Source organism: Crocodylus porosus, unplaced genomic scaffold, assembly GCF_001723895.1.
Source record: "Crocodylus porosus isolate Cpor-Errol unplaced genomic scaffold, CroPor_comp1, whole genome shotgun sequence".
Lineage (NCBI taxonomy): Eukaryota > Metazoa > Chordata > Crocodylia > Crocodylidae > Crocodylus > Crocodylus porosus.
The window spans coordinates 11,664,830-11,686,760 of NW_017728911.1; the positions used below are offsets into that span (position 1 = coordinate 11,664,830).

At 44.8% G+C, this 21,931-nt stretch overlaps 1 protein-coding gene across 1 annotated transcript in view; it reads left to right on the forward strand.

Moving 5' to 3' along the window:
- The first annotated feature begins 4,830 nt into the window (after positions 1-4,830).
- TRPM1 (transient receptor potential cation channel subfamily M member 1) overlaps positions 4,831-21,931 on the forward strand; it is a 131,096-nt gene continuing 113,995 nt past the window's right edge. The window contains exon 1 of the mRNA XM_019533432.1: positions 4,831-5,141. Coding sequence (XP_019388977.1) covers positions 5,019-5,141 — 123 coding nt within the window. The 5' untranslated portion in view covers positions 4,831-5,018. The remainder of the gene's footprint in view (positions 5,142-21,931) is intronic.

Below are 21,931 nucleotides of genomic sequence, written 5' to 3' on the forward strand. Positions count from 1 at the left end.
AGGCGGGCTGCCACTGCAGACTTTGCCCTGGGCACCAAACTTAGTTGCTACAGCACTGCATCAGTGAGAGTTAGTTCAGGCCCTGAACCCTTTCAATCATTTTTTAAAGGTCACAGGATAACTTGGGGTGTATCCTTATTATACAAAATTATCCAGGAAGAACAAGAATGAATCCAGCCCATCGTATGTATTTTTTTACTTTGATATAAGTGTGGCTATCTTAATGCTCAGCCTCTTGGAATGAAAAAGTAGATGATAGTAAAAGAAGTAGTAAAAGAAGACTTCTTTTCTTGAAGTTGTTTGGTTCTTAATTCAATACAGGCTACATGGAGCTTTGTTGCCAACCCAAAACAATGTGTTTTTTTACTAACAGTCTGCAAACTTATTACTGACAACAAAACTGTTTACTAATATATGTTTTACAGAAAGTAAATGTCATCTTTCTTTCAGACCTTTGACAAGGGCCAAGTTCAAATTTAGAACAGTAACAGTAAAAATATTTAGTTGTCAGTAAAAAGTTTGCAGATGATGATTAAAATTTAAACAAATAATATTTCTCTCTATTTTCAGCACAGAAGTAAAAGTTATACCAGCCATATCAAGGTAGAAAAGTATTGTTTAACTCTCGCTACTTTCCTTTTTTGTCCCTTTTCCATTACAGGTAAGTTACCAAAGTGAGCTGGGATGATGGTGTGTGTGTGTGTGTGCAAGGCAGGCAATGACTTTAAATACAGGGGAAAAGAAAAATTTAAGTGAAACTATAGAAAGGATGATTGGCATGATAGGACAGTCAAATGACCTGCTTGCGCGCGCGCACACACTCACACACACACACACACACACACACACCATCATCCCAGCTCACTTTGGTAAGTTACCTGTTTCCTGTTTCCTATCACAAATAAATCAATAAAAAGAAAAACCTCAGGCACTATGTTGCTGAGCTGTGCATAGGGGTGAATTATTTCACTCAGAGCATCTAAGATATGACTGAAGTGGGCTATGTACTGATGGGAATTTCATCATATATATATAAATGCAATGGAAAGGGGACAAAAAAAGGAAAGCAGTGAGAGGTAAACAATACTTTTGTACCCTGATTTGACTGGTATCATTTGTATTTTAAGAAGCTCTCATACTGGAGCTAGGTAGCACACAGACGTCTCTGTGAGCCTGATACTTGTTCAATTTTTCTATATGCTTTCTGGCCATCAACAGCCTGACCCACAGTTGTTGCACATATAGTGCATGTGCTGTCCACTGGCACTAATAATTCTCCCCTCGCACCAATTATGTGCTTGAGCTACGTGGTCTGACTTGCAGTCAGATCCTCTTCTTTTTCTCAGTTGAGGGAATTTTTGTGAGGACAATGAGACAGGCACAGCTGTTGTCATGCTCATTGTGGAACTTTTGTTTCTTGCTAACTTAATAGCAGCATTCAGTCCTCTATAACAAACTGCCTTGTGGAAGAGAATAGGACATGGATTTTTTTGGTGATGATTATTAGGGAGACCCAGTCAAAATTATTAAAATGTGTTATTCCCCATAAATTGTGCTCTTGACTGACATGACATGACATAGCATGGAGGAACAAGAGACTCCACAGCAGAGGTTGTACAAAGTTACTCTGACTGAGATGTCTAGTGAATCAGAATTGTAGGACCTGTGAATGTGACCTCCAAATTTAGCTAGAGGTAGGGATTTCTTAGGGTGGTAGCTTTAATTGGACTAACTGCATAGCTTGGATAGAGTTAGACAAGCTTTTGAATGCAAGACATTCTTCACCAGGTTATAGAGTGATTTCGCTCACTTAAACCACCATAGGAGTGTTCAGACACAACAGGGTCACAGTAACTTCCAAGCTAGCTGGCTACCCTCTCCCTTAGCTTAAATATTTTAAAGTTACATATGCCTGAGCTCAAGATGACTAAAGAGGTAAATAAAAGGATGAGTACATCAAAGAGCTTGCTTAGGGGAACTTACACAAGTTACGTTTTTTGTGTGATCTGCCCCCTGAATGTGCTCTACAGCCATAACATAACAGATGTTCATGGCTGCAGAGCACTTTTAAAATGGCCAATCATGTGAAAATTTAACTCTTGATAAATCAACTATTAGCTGGAGGCAGGGAACTTCTGTTCAGGCTCCCTTGAGGGTTAGTTTTTCACATGCATGGGACTGTCACAGAGAGGAGAAAGACTTCTCCTTGTGCTGCGGGTGATGGAGGGGAGAGGGTAGCATGCAGCTGCTGACTTGGCTTTGCCTGGCCAGAGCTGCGGGGAGTGTGGTGTAGAATAGAGCCCTCTCACCTCCTGCTCCCCTCCCCCAGCTACCCTGGCTGGGGTATTTGGGGGAGCTGGGCAGGGCCCACAAGGTGAGGGGGATTTGTTCCACCCCTGGCCCCAGCTTCAGCCACAGGAAAGCTCAACTGGCAGCTGCATGCTGCTGCTGTCAAGAGGTTTGGGCCTAGGGAGGGGGAAGGAAGTGCCTCCTTCTTCCACCCCTGCTTGAGCCTCTTGACAGGGGCAGCACACAGCTATTGGCTTGGCTTTGCTATGATCAGAACTGGGGGAGGGGGCAGGGCTGAGGGGAGGGGCAGTTTGGCAGCCTTCTGGGAGGCTGCTGGAGCACTTCTGACTGCTAACCAGTGCAGCTTGGCTTGCACCCACCTAACCCAACGGGCAAATGTCTGTTGGGTCAGGTGGGGCTGTGACTCATGAAGCTTTGTGTAAAGTGCCATGAGTTAGAATGCCTCCCCTAAATGTCTGTAGGCACCCTAGGTGCTTAGTCCTAATTAGGCACTTAGTTGTAATCAGCCCTGGGTCCTGATGTGCAACAGTTACTCAAATACCACGGCCTTATTGATGGATAGAAGAACTGGCTAAAGTAACTTATCCTGGTGATAGAAAGCACTTTTAAGGACCACAGGCTCCATTTTCCTTTTCTGTCAGTCCATCAGCAATCCCATCTCTCCATGCCTCCATTCACCCTTTCTTTTATAATTATTTTTAAAAAAAACATAGCCCTCTCAAAGAAAAGAAAGTCAAGATAGTAAAACAAGAAGATAAAAGAAAGAACAAAAACAAACTGAAGACGTGTTTTCTGTTCCTCTCAATATAAGACAGCAGTCTTCAGGTTTTTCACTACATGGTGCTGGGGTCTGTAGTTCTGGGTATTAAGGAAAACTACTTCCAGGCCTGTTCTAGAGGTCCCAAAATGGTATCTCCCAGCTGTCATCCTCACCTGTGCCTCAGTCCAAGGGAGACCTGAAACTCTGGAGATTTAGAAGAGTACTTGCCTTAATGAAAAGAGTGCCCAGGTATTTACTTATTTGTTAGACGCTAATTGGAAGGGAGCAGTTCTTTCAAGGTGAACCTTGTATTTGGCTCCTCTAGCTCTATCCCTGCATCTTCTTGGCTCACCAAATTAAAAGATGGGAGAGAAATGATCTAATTAATGACTTGCATCCAGTTCTAGAACTGCCAATCGTGTGAGCTCACTTCAAGCCTCTACTTCTGGGAGTCAGCAGTACAGAAGTGACGTGGCTGATCACATCCAGCCACATTTGACTACCCAGCACAAATGACCAGGTACCCATTTACATCTGGAGAAAAATAAGAGTTAGCCATGTTAGTCTGAAGTCAAGCGAAGACAGAATAGATTTGTGTCTTCTACACCAACTAAATCAGAGATGTATAGCATAAAATTTCATAAGCAGGGGCTTACTTCAGATGCCATTGAAGATAAAGATGGGGTTAAAGATGACAGCATCTGATGAAGTGAGCTGCCACTTACAAAAGCTGACACCATACATCTCTGATTTAGTTTGTCTTAAGTCTTTGGGCTTAAACTCATGCCTCTGGAGCTGTAGTGAGACTTCACTTCCCTTCTGCAACCTGCCCTGTAGCTTACTATGGAGACTCAAGAAAGAAGTCTTCAAAAATATTCATTGACCTATTCACTGTAGTACTTTCTAAACTCTGTGCTTTCCTTGCAAGTTCAAAGTAAATTCAAGCCAGCCCAGGCATTCCTGTTCCTAGGCTGGCAGGGGCAGACAACCCATGTAGCATTATCTACCTCAGTATTTACCTCTATCTGAAGGTGCCTGCTGACCCATGTCTTCCTAGGGTCTTTATTGAGTATCCCCTTTGACTCTAGGCTCAAAGCTAGAAAGAATAAGCCTTGCTAGAGCCTGGTGTGCATTCCCTGGTTAATAGCAATTCCATTTGTTTCTATAACTTGTTTCATCTCTGCCATGGTTTCATTTTCTGTTTGCTTCCTCCTATTTGGCTTGTTTGAGTTAACTGTCTATTGTCAGGCAGGATAGTATCAGACAGATCAAATGAAATGCATATGACAGTTCAGAGAGGTGATATAGACTGCCTGCTACTTGACTAACATTTCACTTGTTGGTGATCTTCTGATCATCCATTTTGAAAGCTTGGCTTTATTGTGGTTTCCCATCCCTCGCTCTGCTGTAGGCACTTTTGCCATCAGCGGCTATCCTTAACATGCTACCAGGCTTCTAAGCCATAGTCCGCTGAGGACCATCTGTTCTTTTCATGTGCCTTTATACTGATACCAAAATCATTTCCATCTGACCGGCCCATGCTTTGCGTGAATAAAAACCTTTCGGGCTGCTGCTTCTAAAGTAGATTTACCTTCAATCACCATTTATTAAATCTCCATCCATTAAAAACCATAGCTTGCAGGAGCTGTGTGCATTAAGCCTGATTATGAAGTCTGTAGGGAAGGAGGGAGGGAGACAGCAGTTTGTATCAGTGCATCGACTTGTTTTGCTACTTGCCTAGCCAGCTTGTAAGACTTGTAACAGGGTGCACAGCAGAGCAGGACTCTTGTGATTTTGAGCTTTGGTTTTGTTTTATAAAGCCAGCTCTCTATTATTTTTCCCTTTTTTTTTTTTGATGAGTTTACTCATGTTTGGTTTCAGTAAACGATAGCTCTGGCTCTATGAAAAACATTAGTGTGTCCCTTGGTGGCAGGGTGCTAGGTCCCTTATGGAAGGTAAGGGACAGGGAATTAAAAAAGGAAGAGGAGGGAAGTATTCAGGTTCATTGAGGAGAATGAGTGGCTCCTTCAAACGCACTTCATTGAAGGGCTCGGCATCTGGATCTCAGAAGGTAAGCTTGTCATTACTGGAGTTGTCAAATAAGAGGCAAATAGCTGAAGAAATGTTCAGATCCTCTTTGTAGTGGCTGGTAACACATAAAGAAGAATGATTTTCTATGTCCTTCTGTCCTCTTGTAATTTGCAAAGGTACAAACCTGTCTCTGTGGAAGTTTTTTCTTTTACATGCTCACTGTTTAAAGGTAACTGAGATGAGAAAAGTTACCAGAAGAAAGGTTTTACTTGGATTATTGCTATTCAGATCACATCTTAATGATATTTTGTGTTGATGCTAACATGTTAGAGGGATTTTAAAGTGATTCTCTGTTACTCTATATCAGGAAAAGGCTATAGGAAATAGAACTGATGGATAGATTACATACATTGCAATATACGAATTGAAATGAAAATAGGAGCAGGATGAATTGAAATTCCCGGGTGATCTCTAAGCTGAGCTTCTTAGTGTCATAAACTTGCACGTAGAGGATGAGTCCTCAGTCTATGTCAAGGGATGAAATTCATTCTTATGTTTTAATGTCATTTGTCTAGTGGAGGGTGGGCTAGTTTGGAATAAACACAGAGCAGCCTGAACCAGGATATTTAGGTTTCTGAACTCAGCTATAACTTTTTTTTCCTCCAACCCAGCAGCTTTCCCTTTTACACTAACCACTGCTGGGGTGTACTGCATTGTGGATGCAAAAATTTTGGTAAATAGTAAAAATAAACCTGGCAGGGCAGAAGTGTAAGAAATTGGGTTTGACATCTTGGAGGAAGGAAATCCTTCCTCTATATGCATCTAGCAGCAGCTAATCAGGTATAAGAAGCATCCTAATTTGAAACCATCTTTCTGTGTGGTGAGGAGCGTACCTTGTCAGTTGTGAATGCTAGAAAGGCTTGCAGGATCCCCTCAGCAAACAGATATTTCTGTGCTGTGATAGCCGTGGGCCTTGGTAAGTAGAATGCTAAGAATCAGGAAAGGATAATCATTATTATTTGTATTCTGGTTGTGATTAGAGGCTTCTGTCTCTCTGCTGGGCACTGAATGTGACACCCAGGTAACAGGCCTGATTGCCAGGGAGGACTGTGGAGTGAGTTGTACTGGCCTATAGGGGCTCAGGTGGGAGGCCTTCCCCCTGCCACTACCACACACTGCAAAGAAAAACTGAGAACCTCAAAACCTTTACATTTGAGCTCACTTATTGAGCTGATAAGTATAAAACCATGCATTAATGTATCTTTTGAAGCCTAACAGAACTACCATGGTCATTACTATCCCATGCAAAACAACCTCTCTCCAAACCTTCATTTATTTCCCCAACTAAAATTTGGAAAGGTGGTTTTTTAATAACTACGATGCATGGATGTTGGACTGGATGACCTCTGAGGTCCCTTCAGCTCTGTTATTCTATGCTTAATACTCATTTAAACCTGCTGAATTGGTAAGAAGGATCCACAACATGCACCTGCTGCTTACCAAATGTCTTTTAATCATAATAACCTTGGTGCGTTCAATGTTTTTTTTAAGTCCCTGATCTCATCTTGCTATTGCAAAGCTTACATAATTTTATTTCCTCTTAGTGACCAGCCAGGCTGAAATACCCAGATGTAAATGACTATTTCTGACCCTGCTAATCACAAGGGTTAAGCTAAATCAGTCAGGAACAGACATAAATGCAATATGAGTCTGACTTTTCCTAACATAGATGAATTTGCCTTGGAATTGCTAAAATTATCATATGCTAACAAGTAGGGCTGTGCAAAGCTTCAGTCGCTGATTCAATTCAGTGGAGATTCGCCCTGATTCAGTGGCTGAATCTCCGAATCTGAATTGAATCAAGAGACCCTTTAATCTGTCTGAATTGAATCAGAACCCTCCAAATCAGTTCAGAGATATTTGGAAAGATTCAATGATTTGGACATAGACACAGCTTTAAATGTTTTTTCTATATACCTCAAAGTACCAGGCGGCTCATGAATGCTGCAATACTGGGGCAGATGGAGTGTCCCACAGGGACGCAGGAGGGTCCCCAGCACATTTGACAGTGGACCCAGAAGTGGACCAGAAGTACTTCCAGTCCACTTCCAAGTCCGCTGAGGAGCATGGGAGACCCCTCCCCTCCGCCCCCTGGCTTGGTGACTGGTGCTGCCTGGGTCTGGGGCAGCATTCAGGGTCCCCCCGTGTGGCCAAGCCACAGTTGGGCGGCGGACCTGGAAATGGACCAGAAGTACTTCCAGTCCATTTCCAGGTACACCACCGAGCATGCGGGGGGTCCTAATGTGCTCCTGTGGGATGCTCCATCCACCCCAGTATTGCAGTGTTCACAAGCTGTGCCTGGTACCTCAATGTATGTAGAAAAAACATTTAAAGCTGTGTCTATAGCCAAAACGCTGATTCTCTGAATCAGCATCGAATCTTCAGATTTTGCCAAATTGAATCGGGACAGTGATCTGAATTAATTAATCAAATCTCTGTCCCCAATTTGGGCTGAATCTGAATTGAATGTGGCCCATTTTGCACACCCCTACTTACAAACACTTCTAAGAGCTGCACGTTCTGCTCTGTGGCTTTAGCTTTGATTTTCAGTAGTTCACTTTCTACTCATGCTTTTGTTTCTTTTTAGGCTTGCTATGATTCAATTTTCATGAGAAAATGTGATTTAGCAGTGTTTATAAAAGTATTTTCCATAATTTGTGTCATGACCAATGGGTTGGTGGTAATTCTGCTGAGCAGGCCTGTATGAGTTCTGCTGACTCTTTGAGGCACGTGGTGTGTTACCTGATCAGCATATGAGAGAGCTGGAAGGGATTGTATAAGAGAGCTGAGAGGCCTGGGGTGAGGGATGATTATCTTGAAGTGGGAACTGGTGATTCCTTGTTTAGGGAAGTTGTTTTTTGTTAGTTTCTTTCTCCATCAGGCATAAGCCAGGTCTTGACACTAATCACTGATATGGTTCCTGAGCAATTTTTTGATGGAATATAGTGCTTTCTGTAAGTTTGGAAATGACACAGTTCCCACAAGGTAGCTGAAGGATACAGATTAATAATGAGTATTCCACGTGCCACTGTAGGCATGTCTGGGCACAAACCATCTTTTATACCACACCTGACCCAATGGGTTCCTGGGCCAGGATCATGGCTTGTATTTGGCCTGAAATACAAATCAATAACAATCATAATTAAAAGTGCCCAGCAACTGTACTTAACAATTTAGAACAGATATTGGGGAAATGCTCCAGTAGAAAGTGATTCAACTCTGTATTTCCTACGAAGGGGCATATTCTGATATCTTTAGTTTTATAACAAAATACGTTAGCCTGTACATAGTCCTTCTGAAGTTATTATCCAGCATTCTGATATCTTTGGTTTTATAACGAAATACGTTAGCCTGTACGTAGTCCTTCTGAAGTTATTATCCAGCATAATCTACCTCCAAATTAAATACTCTTAAATGTATCTAAAAAATGGTAGTGCTTAAGCCAAGAAATACTGGCTTTATTGTGCTGGGTGAATATAATGTGTTCAAATTTTCATACATTTCCTAAGTGGAAGTGTTCTGTTTAGATGAACATCCCAGCACCATGTGGTGGTGATATACAATGCCTGTTACCTGTACGTACCATTCGCATTGACGTTGTCTAAAAATAATTGGAATGTGCTGACTTTAACCCATCTCCCATAGATCTTTTGATAAAATTCTTTTCCTGAAACACAATTCTTCATTCTTTGGATATTCTTTTCTACTTACCTCAAATGTTGAAACATTTTTTTCCAGACCTGTGACTGTGCTGAGTTCTTCTGTGTGGGATCACCCAACACAAGTTTTTAAAAGGCTCAGATTTAATTTTTGTTTAAGTCCTGCTTGATCTGAATGTCTTACAATTCATACCTATGTCCTGTTACTGGAGGTAGAATGTGATGCAGGGATCACTGCCACATCTACAAAAATGTGTAAAGAAAGTACAGCCAAGGGGTTTTAAAGATATGTGTCTGAATCACCCAGGCTGTGAAAATTTCAAACCACCTTCTATTTAAGGGAACAGATTTCTTTTTTAAGTATACAAAATATCATCCAATCTAGTGATTTTATTTGATAAATTTGTAGAATGTGGAAAGGTACACAGATGTCTTGGAGCTGCAGATTGAGGTGAATAATTTATTACATATTTGGTAAAAGATTAGACAAGGCAAAATAAAATAAAGGCAGGGAGAAGGAAGAGTTCATTCCCTGGCTGGAAACATATTGCAACTACAAAGCATAGTACACAAAAACACAGGCAAAGAAAAATGTACCCAGTGGTTTTAATCTCCTTTTTCACTCTTGCTATATCTGGGAGTAGGTTGCATTTTCCTTCAAGTTAATCATTATTTGCTTATAAGATTAGCCCCATAGGTTTATTAAGAATGGTTCTCTGTGACTACCTGGTACTACAGATGTATAGCATAGCTATGATTAATTAAAGACTTAATTAGCTATTTGTATACGCAGTTTGATAAGCATTTACTTCTGTAAATTTAAACTTCAGTTTCCCCAGAGACTCCTACTGTGGTTATGAAATTCATTTTGAGCTAACATTTGGGTCAATAATGTCAATTTAATGCAAGTTCATACAGTACCATATGCTGGACAGGTTTCCTGTGCTGTGTGTTGGGAGATGATTTAAGAATAATTTTCTTTTCTCTCCACAACAAAAATACAGTTGGACAGGGATATATGGTACTGAGTGCTTGAGGGTAAGTGAAGTAGACTTTGAGGGTAGGAAGGGTAGGTGGAGTCTACCCTAGCCAAGGACACAAAGGTTGGGGTGGGGGGAGCAGGGAAGGAAATTCAGTCAAACAACAGCAGGCAACAGGATGAGGGGTTTTTTTTGATTGATTCAGTATGTATTTGGTTGGATATGAAACAGGTCAAGCGCTTATAAGATTTCTTAAATCAACTGTTTCACATCACTTCTGGCATAATCAGAATCTTCTAGTCATGACTATCAACCTAGCTAAACATCAGTGTTCTTACTGCTTGGAAAACTTTCCTAACAATGGTCAGAAAGAAGAGAAAAGTGTTGTCACAAGAATGTCAGCTCCATCTGTGCCTGTGGATATGTCCTGGAGCCATAACAGCTTGATGCAGTTTTACAGTTATTCAGGGAACACAGAAGAGTTTAGAGGCAGAATTCAGAAGGATTCTGCCAAATGGCCAATAATCACTGACCAAGTTCCACTTTTGCATCTGAATGCTGGGCCAGCACAAACCAATTGTAAGGGTTTTCCTTTAAAACAGGAATGAAAGAAAAAAAAATCAGATATCCATTTTTCACAGCAGCTTTCCAATGGAGCACAAGTAAAGTGAGACTGACTTCTCTATCCAGCTGACTATTATTGCTTTCTCAAACCAGTGTTTGAGACTGACAATCGTATCAATCACTAATGCCCTAGTGAAACAGAAGAAATCAACAGAGAAAAGAGCTATAATAGACGGAGACACTTGGAGATTAGACTGAAGCAAGATTGTAGGTTTGATCTTTAAAAATGAAGTTCAAAAGACAAATTCTATGCGTCCTACAATGGCCATTTCTGAAATTCTGTGGCATTTCTTTCAGCATCTAGTATTCAAACTTCAAAGTGGAGAGGGGGCAAGTGAGACACCAGCCCTGATACTGATTCAAAGGGGCACTAGAACAGACCCCCCCAGGGAGCCTGCTACCGCCACTGTAACAGCCTCCGAGTGAGGAGGTAAATATTCACTTTGTCCCACCGTTCCACCCAAGGCACCCACCTTTCAAGTTATGCCTCTACAGCCATCTTTCCCAAAATATTTCCAATTAATTCCTGATGATTACCTTGTAAAAATGCTCAGTACAAAATTTTTAAATTCTTTGGAACATGCTTAAAAAAAACCCTGTAGTTGAAAATCTTCCTCCCTCTTTGGAAGTATTTTTGAAACCAAGCTCTTTTTTTAAGTGTACTTGGCACAGAAACATGAGAGATGTAAGTGAAAAAATAATGTAGTACTACCAAAGGGATGATGATTGGCATCTCACTTGTTCACAAAAAACATCTTTTTTTTAAGAACTACAAGTGAGCCGAGTTTTTCTCTAGCAAAGGATGATATTCCTAAAATTAAATCTAAAAGCTCTTTAGTTGAGCAACATGGGCTTCTAATGGTACTAGTGATACTGCAGACAAAGATGCTGTGAGGGAAAATTTCAGTGCCTCCTGTACAAGCAGTTACCATTCCACAGACATCTGAGAAGAGACAGCCTTCCCTCAGAATTCATGAGGAAACTACTGCTTTCACTAGAAATACATCTCCAGTGATGGAAAGAGTCCTTATGCAATTTATGTGCTTGCCTGATGGTCCATCACTGAATGTGTTCACATTCCTACCAACTATCTGATTTGCAGCTAGCTCTTCCAGGGTTTGCAACCCTACAGTAAACATAGGGTCACTGTTATCCTTTTACATCATGTCTTCCTTCGCACTGGTTTTATGCATCAGCTGCCTCAGTCAAGCTCAACATATGGTCAGGAGCTCTAGAGGTTATACTGAGTAGCTCAAAACCACTGGATAAAAAAATTCATGAGAAGCTTGAAACTTCGGGCATCAGAAATTCAGTTTGTAAATTGTGGAATACTGCTTGTTTTCTGCTGTTCCACTGTAGCATACTGCATATATGCTCCTGCTTCAGGCATAGCTTTGATGTGCATCTGTGCTCTTGGTGGGCAAGCCATAGTCACCAAGCACAAATTATTCCTGCCACTGATCCATGGGTCACATACGAAAACCCGGTGCTGGATTTAGGCTAAGAAAACTGCAGCTTAGGGTCTCACTTTATGAGGGGCCTCTAAACCAACCCCCAGCCATGAAAGGTCAACTGCCAGACCAGAAGTGACCATGGACCGGAAAACTGTGGTCCCACAGAGCTGGGTGGAGGGGTCACAACTCCTCCCACAGGGCCCGCAGCAGCCGCGGTTGAGTTTTGGGGCCCCCCCCGGGTGTGGAGGGCTCTTTACCTGTGTTCTGGTCAGAAATTCCAGCCACGGGGGTCTGTGCAGTGGTCCACAGTTTGCTGGGCCACCGCTACTTGTGGTCCATACTTTGCTAGGCTGTGGCATAGAAAGGATGGAAACCCCTATTTAGGGTCCCACCCTGTCATAATCCAGCCCTGCTAAAACCCCACTGGACCTGTTTTACATAAGCTTCTGTATGGCTCCTTGTAGCAGGGCACTGGGATGTACCTAGTCCTTGAAGAGAGCAAGCAGCCTGAGAGACTGCTTGCAGGTGGCAGAGGAGAACTAATGAGGGACTCACCTGACAGGAAGAGGGCTCAGGTTGGAGCTATATAAGCCCAGAGCTTGCAGTGGGCAGGTAGGCTATCCCCAGCAACCAAGAAGTAAGTTGCTCCTGGCTGCAAGGCATCCGAAAGGACCGGATATTGATGAACAAACCTTGGAGGTTTGGGAACAGAGGCAAGTCCCCTGGGCTAAGAACGACTGGGTTTACAGGCAAGTGACCTTTGTTTATGTTAAACTCTAGAGGGAAGAGGTCAGCCAGAGTGTGGTGAGGATTCTTGTTTCTTTGAGTTAGCCTGGTCGTTTAGCCTTGAGCCCTGCTGGGACCAGCTTAAGGTCTATTTGAAGAACTGGTAACCCAGGAGCCTTCACACTGAGACTGGGGCCCAGTGAGGAGCCCAGGAGCCTAGAAAAAAACTGAGACCCAAACCAGAAGGTCCAAGAGCCCAGGGAAAGGTCGAGCTGGGCCAGTGAGTCCATGAGCCCAGAGTAGGCCAAGCTGAACTAGAGGGTCTGGGAGCTCAGAGGAGGGGCTGTGCATGGGACCAAGGGTCTGAGAGTGCAGAGAGAGATTGTGCAGAGGACCAGGGGGTCCAAGGGCCCAAGGGGGCCAAGTGTATGAAGAGAAAGATCAAAGAGAAAACACCCGGGAGGCTTAGGGCACGGTAAAGAGAAGGTGAAGGAGCTGTGTAATTTACCCTCAAGGCTCTTGGTGCCCTTTTTTTACAAGTGTATCCCTTCTATCTCAACATGTCAGCTCATGTAACCCTTTATATTTTTTTTCTTGTTTTTTGGGGCGGGGTGATTGAGGTCCCACAGTAAGGGAAGGAGTGGGGCAGGGGCAGGCACTGCTTAGCTGGGGCGGGGCATGGGACAGAGCTATGAGCGGCTTGTTCTTGAGGGTGTGGGGAGAAGGGATGGCTCCCACTGCTGCATGGACCCTGGGAGGGCATAAGAGGTGTGTGCTCCCAGATCTGCGTGGGGTGGGGCATGGCAGACTGCCACGACAGGGGGCGGGGGGCATATCAAGGCCCCAGCAGTGGGGAAGGGAGTGGGGCTGGGGCAGGGGCAAAGGCTGTCCAGCTGGGGCGGGATGCGGGACTGAGCCACACAGAGTGGGGGGGCTCCCACTTCTACAATACCCTGGGAGGGCATGGTGGGCATGTACCTCCAGATCTGCATGCAGAGGCAAGCAGGCTGCCACTGTGGGCTAGGGCACTGGGCTCTTCCCAGCAGGGGCTGGGCCAGGCTATGCTCAGGGCAAGCAGTGGTGGTGCTGGGAGGGGGGTTGCAGGGCTGGGGGTGCTACAGTGAATTCTGAAGTGGCAGCAGCCTCTTCCGTAGCCTTGCTCCCATAGGCCCCTGTAGTGTGGGAGGAGTGGGGCTGGGGCTAGGTGCTGCCCAGCTGGGGCAGAAAGTAGGAGAGAGCCATGAGTGGCACATCTGTGGAGCACAGGGAGTGGCAGCTCTTGCTGCTGCATGCACCTTAGGAGGGCACAGGGTATGAGTGTCCGTGATCTGCATGGGACAGTGTGGAGTGGGGCAGGCTGAGCCAGGGCTGCCCTGGGCTGTTCCTGGTCGGGGGTCGGTTGGGCTGCACTCAGGGTGGGCAGTGGTGGCACTGAGAGGGGGCTACAGGAGGGGCTGCAGCCCAAAATTCACCGTAGCCCCCCCCAACCCCCTCTCTCAGCACCACCTGGCCCAACACCCCTGCTGGGAGCAGCCCAGCACTGCCCTGGCAGATCTGGGGCCACATGCCCCCTGTCCCATGCAGAGATGCACGCAGTGGTGGGAGCTACCACCCCCCATTCCCCCTGGATGAGCCACTCACAGTTCTGTCCCATGCTCTGCCCCTGTTGGGCAGTGTGTAACCCAGCTGTAGCTCCATCCCCTGCCCCACTCTGTCCCTCACTGCAGGAGCCTATGGGAGCAGGGCAATGGGGGGTGGGGATGCAGCCATCCCCAAATTTGCCATAGCCTCCTCAACCCCCATTCCAGTGCTGCTGCCACCCACCCCAATCCCTGCCCAGGCCCCCCCTGCTGGGAAAAGCCTGGCACAGCCCTGGCCCCAGCCTGCCCAGCCCTGCGTGCATATCCAGGTCCACACACCCCCATGCCCTCCTGGGATGTGTGCAGCAGTGGGAGCTGGCTCTCCACACAGCTAGTCCCATGCCCCGCCCTGTCTGGGCAGCCCCTGCCCCAGCCGCACTCCCTCCCCCTACAACAGATTTGCCAGCTGGACTCAGCTGCTCTCCATATAGCCAGGGTGCACTTCTGGCCACCCATGTGTTGCATGGTGGCTGTGCACGTGCACATGCACATGGAGTTTCACATACCCCCTACAACCATTTTAAGTACCCCCTAGGGGTACACATACCCCCAGTTGACAACCACTGCCCTACAGAGATCTAGTTAGGTTGAGAGGGAGTTACCTAACCTGAGGGCTGGATTGAGTCTAGAGGGGGCTCAGGGGACACCCAGTGGGAACTGTTTGGAATTAGGGTTCACTTTAAGGTCTGTTGGCAGCCAACCTTAATCAACATATTATACTTCAATATTTAAGAACAAGACATGGCAGTAAGGCCATTAGGGGGCATCACAACCACCCCTGTGGAAAGGAACCTATCACACTCCTGTCACTGAAGGCCAGCAAGTCAGCTGTTCCAGGGTTCTGGGTGGAGGCAAAAGCAAATAACTTTGAGTTCTCTGACTCTTAGCTGCCAGTAGTTTAATAGGAGGGTCCTTTAAGAATTTGCCATATGTAAGAGTTCGTTCATAAAAATGAAAATCCATGAATTGAGCAATAAATGTAAAATGTTCAAGTATACATAGCAGCAAAATTTTGTCTTCTCTTGCTTTACAGAATGCTTATGGGCAAAGTTGGTGTTAGACTCATGGGAGTACCTGAAGAGGTTAACGCACTGTTAATCTGTAGATCTGAATTAGCTTCCTCTTGTGGGATTCCCCTATCATGCAGAGCCCTATTCAGTTGCTTCAGTTGCTCACCCCTTAAACCTGCTATGCTTATAGGGCAGGAGGAAGATGTACAGTAAGAAATAATATATTACACTTGCCTAAACGTGACACAAAGGACCTTTACTTTCTTCATAAATCCATCTGTCTGCATAAGTCAAGAAGGAGAAATGTTTAGCTTGAGAAGAATACTGCATTCACAAGTATTTAATGTCTTTTATCTTGATGCAAGTTAGTTAATGATTGTTACCTCCCGTGTCTTTCTGCTAGACGCCATGCGTGCAATTTCTGCTCGAGCCTGGCTGTGACTTCTTCGGGACAAATGGGCTGGTCACTGGGCGATTTTCAGGATGATGCACCAGGAGCCTCGCTTTCCATGTCTTTGATTATCAGTTTATTTCAGTCAGGAGGACTATATTTTGGTCCTGCTTCCCCTGGTGCTTCCCTGTGGGTCACTTCTTTCGTAGCTCCTTCATGGAGCTCTGCCTTCCCTACACTCTGCCTACCGCCAACCATGATGGAATCATTCATCGTTGAAAATTATGTTCTGGGTTCTCTCCATGCTCAAGTCGACCGGGTCTGGTGACCGTAGCAACACCGCTTTTCCTTGTGGGCGTCTCCAGTGACCCTCTTTCTTCGCCTATATCGTGTCTGTGCTTGGCACTGCCCTGCTCTCGAGTGCCCTGTCCCTCTTCTGGGGTCGTGTTTGGTTATCTGTCACGTGCAGCTGATATGCCATTCTGCTGGGTCCTACCAGGCTCCAATCTTCATTGGAGGTCTCAACTGTCCATAGTGGCCCCATGGACAGTGCTTCTGATCGAGGCTGCCTATATAGCCCTGGGTATAACCCCTTCCTGAGGTGCCCACCAGGGCTTTCCTGGAGGAGCTTCCAAGTGCTCTTGCTCTCCCTGCTGCACTGGGGACTCCATTTCAGGTCCCCGCGGTTAGAGTTCTGCCAGGCTTTTTAGCCCGGTTTCAGGCACCCGGCCAGCCAATTAGCCCCGGCATGCCGATAAAGTGGGTCCTAACCAATTCAGGAGCTGCTCCCGGCTCCCTCCAGCTTGTACGCTTTTTTTCTCTTTGAAGTGTAGCCGTGGCTGGTCTGCCTGCTGTGGTTTCATTTTCACCAGCTCCACTCCTACTGGCAGCATCCCACTGCCTCCCAGCTTTACCAGGTAAGTCTTTTCCACAATCATCTCCTAATTAAGTTTAAATGGAAGGACTTGCTGTTCTCCATTTGCTAATTACTCATAGGTTGTGTAGAAAGAAACCTTTTTGCCTGCCCCACCCTCAAAAGTGAAGCTCCTCGATATGGTAAAAGCCCCTTTTTGCAGTAGTTGGCCCCCTTTTGGGGATGTTTTATCTTTTCTACCTTTCCTTCCTTCCTCCCTTTTTCTTTCATTATGTTATTATTTTTATATAAAGTGTACTTGTAGTGAAAATAGAGCTTGTAGATGCTTTTACAAATGTACTTTAAGTTTAAAAGTAAGTTGTACCATGTAACAATCTTAGCAAGGGCAGGAATCTCTGTATGGAGCAGGTCCCTGAATGAATCGTGGTTGATTGTGTAACACAGTAGCTAATCTGAATAGGCAAGTTAACGAGCAGCAATTAACACCTACATACCACAGACTAAGGAGATGAAAGAATCAATACAGAGCCAGGAACTCCCTGAAAATTCACTGTTAAAGGTACACAAGCCCTGGTTTGAACTAATTGACACTGGAAACAGACCCTTGGGGCTGAAATACCCCCTGATCAACCACTTCCAGAGCTCTATTCATCACGGCAGTGAATCGATCAAAATTCATTAACAGACTCCCAAGACTGTACGTACCTGCATGACCCCTGGTGCTAACAGCTGCCATCCAGCAGCTACCAAGAGGGACATCCCTCAAGGTCAACGACCTCTAGATTGGGTCAACCCGAGAATTGGGGAGTCACCAAAGTCTGCCAGCGACGGATAAAAGGCAGTGAAGAATGACCCCCAATGGTGCCCTCTTTGACCTGACCAGCACCCTGCCTGTCCAGCCAGAAGGAACAGCCAGTAACCCCCTTCTGAAGCAACATCGCACTGAAAGAAGCCTTGACTGGCCATCGACAGTGGACTCCAGTGCTTGGGGACAGGTATATCTTGACACTGATGCTTAGTGTTCATAGCTAGCTACTGTGTGTGTGTGTGTGTGTGTGTGTGGATCAGCACCAAGGTTTATGGTCTGACTCTTGCATCCATCCAGTAAACTAGAATTTTTATGATGATCCTGTAAGTTGGTCCATTGTAGCCAACAGTTGAACAATCAACAGTAAGTATAATTATGAATAAAATACTTCAAATGCTGTCTAATTTCAAACTCTACCTTGGCATGAAGTTGACATTAATTGTAGTATGATATGCCACAAAGGGTGAACATTCCTGTAATTGAGGTAGGCTTTATAAACTTGGTGAGCAACTCAAATAGGTATTGTGCAATGAAATGGTGAAAATAAAGCAAGACAGAGCTATACGCTCAAATGCTGCAATCAAGTCTCCTGGACTTGGAGACAGCTGGGTGGGGAAGCCCGAGCTTTATCATTAGTTCTGTCACTAACCCTGCTGCTTGAACTTTGCCAAGTTACATTCCCACTCTGCCAATGTTTCCTGTCCCATCTTTTGTCTGTCTTGCTTATTTAAAATGTAAGCTCTTTGGGACAGAAATTTTCTCTCAGGCTACAGACATTTGGGGAGCTTAGGGGGAGGTTAGATTCCATTTAAAAAGGTCACCCAATCTAACTTAGTTTTTCCAGTCCAGGCCTTATACTTAGATTCCTAGATAGTCTGCATTTAGGTAGACCTATAACAGAAGTTCAGGAAAATTTTAAATCAATCTAAAAACCCTATCTAAGCTAACTTCAACTTAGATTGGGTCCAGGGCTTCTCTTTTCCTTCTCTCCCCTCCCTCCACAATAATGGATTATTTATAGCCCTCTGACTCCTTCCCCATAATACCCAGATGGAAAACTTCCTTTGCAGACCAGCCAGAATCCCCCCAACCACACCAAACCCCACAGTCCTACAAGTTACTCCTGGTGCCAGGAGCTGATGGAAATAAATTAGGGTGGGAGAAGAGGGAGGTAGAACTGGGGGAGTTGCTTGGTTGGGGGAGGGATTGTTCATTTGGGGGTGGAGGGGCTCCAGAGGCTAAAACTTAGCCTCTGGTCTCAAGGGGAGTACAGACCCCTAATGCTGCCCACCCCCTCCCCCAATTTAATTCAGTCATGCTCCTAGAACTGATAAACACTGATAAAACCAGCCCAGGGGCAGGTCTGAAAGATATGGGGAAATTTGGTGGCATCAAGGGGGCTGGGGAGGGGGGTTTGGCAGGATCAGAGAGCCTCTCCAAACACCCCCAAGTCTCCCTATCGACCCCACTAGCCCTCCCAATCCTGCCAAGCCCTCCTGAACCCCACCAACCTCCCTGCAGACCTCATTTGGCCCCCTGATCCCACCAACCTCCCCCTCCACATGTCCTGCGTTTGCTTCCCAGCTAGCCTTCCAATCCTGATTTGCCTTAGATCAGGTTGCCATTTTTAACCCGATGTAACCTACCCAAATGTCTGTATATACCTTCATAGTATATGCAGTGCCTAGCTCAAAGGAGCCACAATCTCAATTGTTATTTCTAAACTATAATAATTATATACTATACAACAGCTAAAATAACTGGATGGTGAATCCTTTTGTACAGAAAGGCTCCTGTATGTGTGAAGTACTGGCTCAGCAATATAATCCCTCTCCCTATTTTGTAGAATGATGGCATTCAGATGTACAATGGGAGTTGGGATAATAGCTTATTAAAGGGGGGGCCTTTTTGTGCTCCAGAAAATGATTTAACTTTCCTCTCATCAGATTTCATTTCTCAGTTTTCCATGTAATTTGCCTATGATTCATGAACGCATTTGCGCACACCCACACACATGCATGTGCTGGATTTCCAAGATACAGATATTTTCTGGGGTTGAGTACCCACAGCAAGATGCAAGAATGAAAAACATTTTTTCATGGTAGAAAAAATGAAAGGGGGACCAGGATTTCAGGTGGGGGGCCAGAGTTGCTGTCTACTAGGAAACAAGTGGTAAAGCTAGCTCCCCCCTCCTTCCGCAGTTTCTAAGGCAAAGGTTCTCAACCTTTTTAGACTCAAGCCACCCCTTGAAATATGCCAGCTCCTACCTTGCACTTGTTTCTTAACTATGGAAAAACAACAGAGTAATCCTTCTGTTGCAAAGAACTTAGGAAAACCAAAACAGAAAGTTTTTGACCTTATAGATTCCTATTTGAAATCTCCGGAATTTATCCTTTACACACCTAACAGTACTAATATTGTGTGGCACACTTAAGAGGATCTTGCAGTACCCCAGGGTGCCAGGGAATTGGTGGTCTAAGGGCAAGGCCACTGATTGAAGGCCATTGAACCATTTCTAGAAAGTATGTGAGTTGGACAGAAATCTCTTCCTGTTCTGAAGAAATTATTACCCAAAATATGTGCACTGAGGCTTTGCAGTCAGAGCCACTAGCTACTTAGGGCCTTGTTACATGGTAATTTTGAGCAGCTTCTGGTGCTCTTAACACCTGGATTGTTTATACGTTTGCACCTAAAATTTGTTTTAAGCACTTGAGACAGTTCAAAGTTACGCCACTCCAGGGCAGGATTATTTCTGATGCATGTTAGCAAGCTTGTGTTGCGTTAAGGTGTAGGCACCCTAGGATAAACCTTGGTGTAAAGACCCCGCCTGACCCCACACTGGCTAGCCCAAATTGGGCCCACTGTCCCACCCAGCACCCCAGATCCCCACTTACTTATAGCTGCCTGCATGTCTTCTGTGGGAGAGCAGGTAGGGAGGGGTTCATCTGCCTGCCCAGCTGCTACTGCCACTGCTGTTCTCTGGGTGGGCTCAGTCCAGAGAAGAGCAGCAGCCCAGCAGGTCCACATCCTGCATGCCTTCTGTGCATGCGTGGTGGACTTGAGGGACAGATGAGATCCTTTCTGTGTCCTAAAGTGTCCGCCACAATACCAGAGAGACCCAATCTCTGCTTGTGTGTAAGCAACACTGACATGCATAGGGCATGAGGAAACTGAAATACATTGGCATTTGACATCTGGTATTAGGCTGTTTAGGATGAGATAATTCTACATCCATACCATTGTTTAACTGCACCACAAACGGTTGCAGAACTTCCCACACTTTGGATGGAATGATGACAATATTTGTAATCTTGTAATACCCATGTTCAGTCCCGAGATGCAACAAAAACCCAACTAATTCTGAAAAGAATAAGCAAGACCACTTCCTGCTCTCATTTATATTAATCCCTGATGTCAGTGTGAGATGTGCATGTTCATATAAGAGTAAGTTTAGGCCCACATCAAATGGATGAAGGAACAGTTCATGATTGTACTTTTTAATGTAAAAGTAATTCATTTTTCCCCAGTGATCTGAAATACAGCACTGAGTTGCCAGGTGTCCACGATCTCTCAGGATCATCTTTATCTGTGAATGTGGCTCAGAATAGTATACATAAAAGTAAAACAGAAAGAGCTATTGATATGATCCCCGGAGGGGAAAACAAGGAGGAAGGCCCAGTTTAGTCTACAAGGCAGTGAGCTATGACTGCAAATATTTAATGCATACACAACCAGAAATGGGAGCACAGACATGGGGTACCCAAAAGTAGGCATCAGCATGTATAACTAGCTAATGAAGAAACTTCAGAAATGCACTTTGCCTGGATGTATAATGTATACAGTAGCAAAGAGACAGAATAGTAAAATATGCATAGGAAACTAAGACTATTACAATATATTGCTTCTCACTAGAAAAACTAATGTTAACTGGATTGATTTTGCTTCAGAAGTTCACCATAGTTTCACTCAAAAATGGACCTGAATTTGTTGTGGAAGTCATGAGGAAGCCAGTGGAAATGACTTGAAACATGGAAATAACAGGGCCAGTGCAGCTACGGTTCATTTTAATGATCTCTACCAATCTGCACTGAAGCTACAGAGATGCCATGGACCAGGAGGTAAAAAGTCACAGAAGACGAGGCAAGAGAAAATTTGGGGACTTGAACAAAAGTTTTAACCATGTGGACAGGGAAAAGAATGGATCTTGGGGAGAATACTGAATTCTCCCCAGGAGCACTCATTTAAGGCAGTGCCCAGGAGCACTCATTTATGGCAGAGGAGAGCAGGGGTATGGGAATGTCATTGTGCTGAGAGGTGTGGCAAAAATAAGGACATAAAAGCTGCAAAAACAACAGGATTTTGAGGAAGCCTAGGTACTGTGCCTAAAGAGAAAGGGAGAAGTCTGATGCTACTCACCAAGAGAAAGAGAAGGGCAGAAGTGGCGATGGCTAGAAGTGGCTGCCAGGATCTCTGAAAGGCAGTTGTAGATACAGGACTAACCAAAAGGCAAAGAAGTAGGGGAAACACCAGGGCAGATGGGAGCAGGTGAGGTTGTTGACACAGTACATGTGCAGTGAAATAAAAAAGCTGTCTGAGGAAGAGAA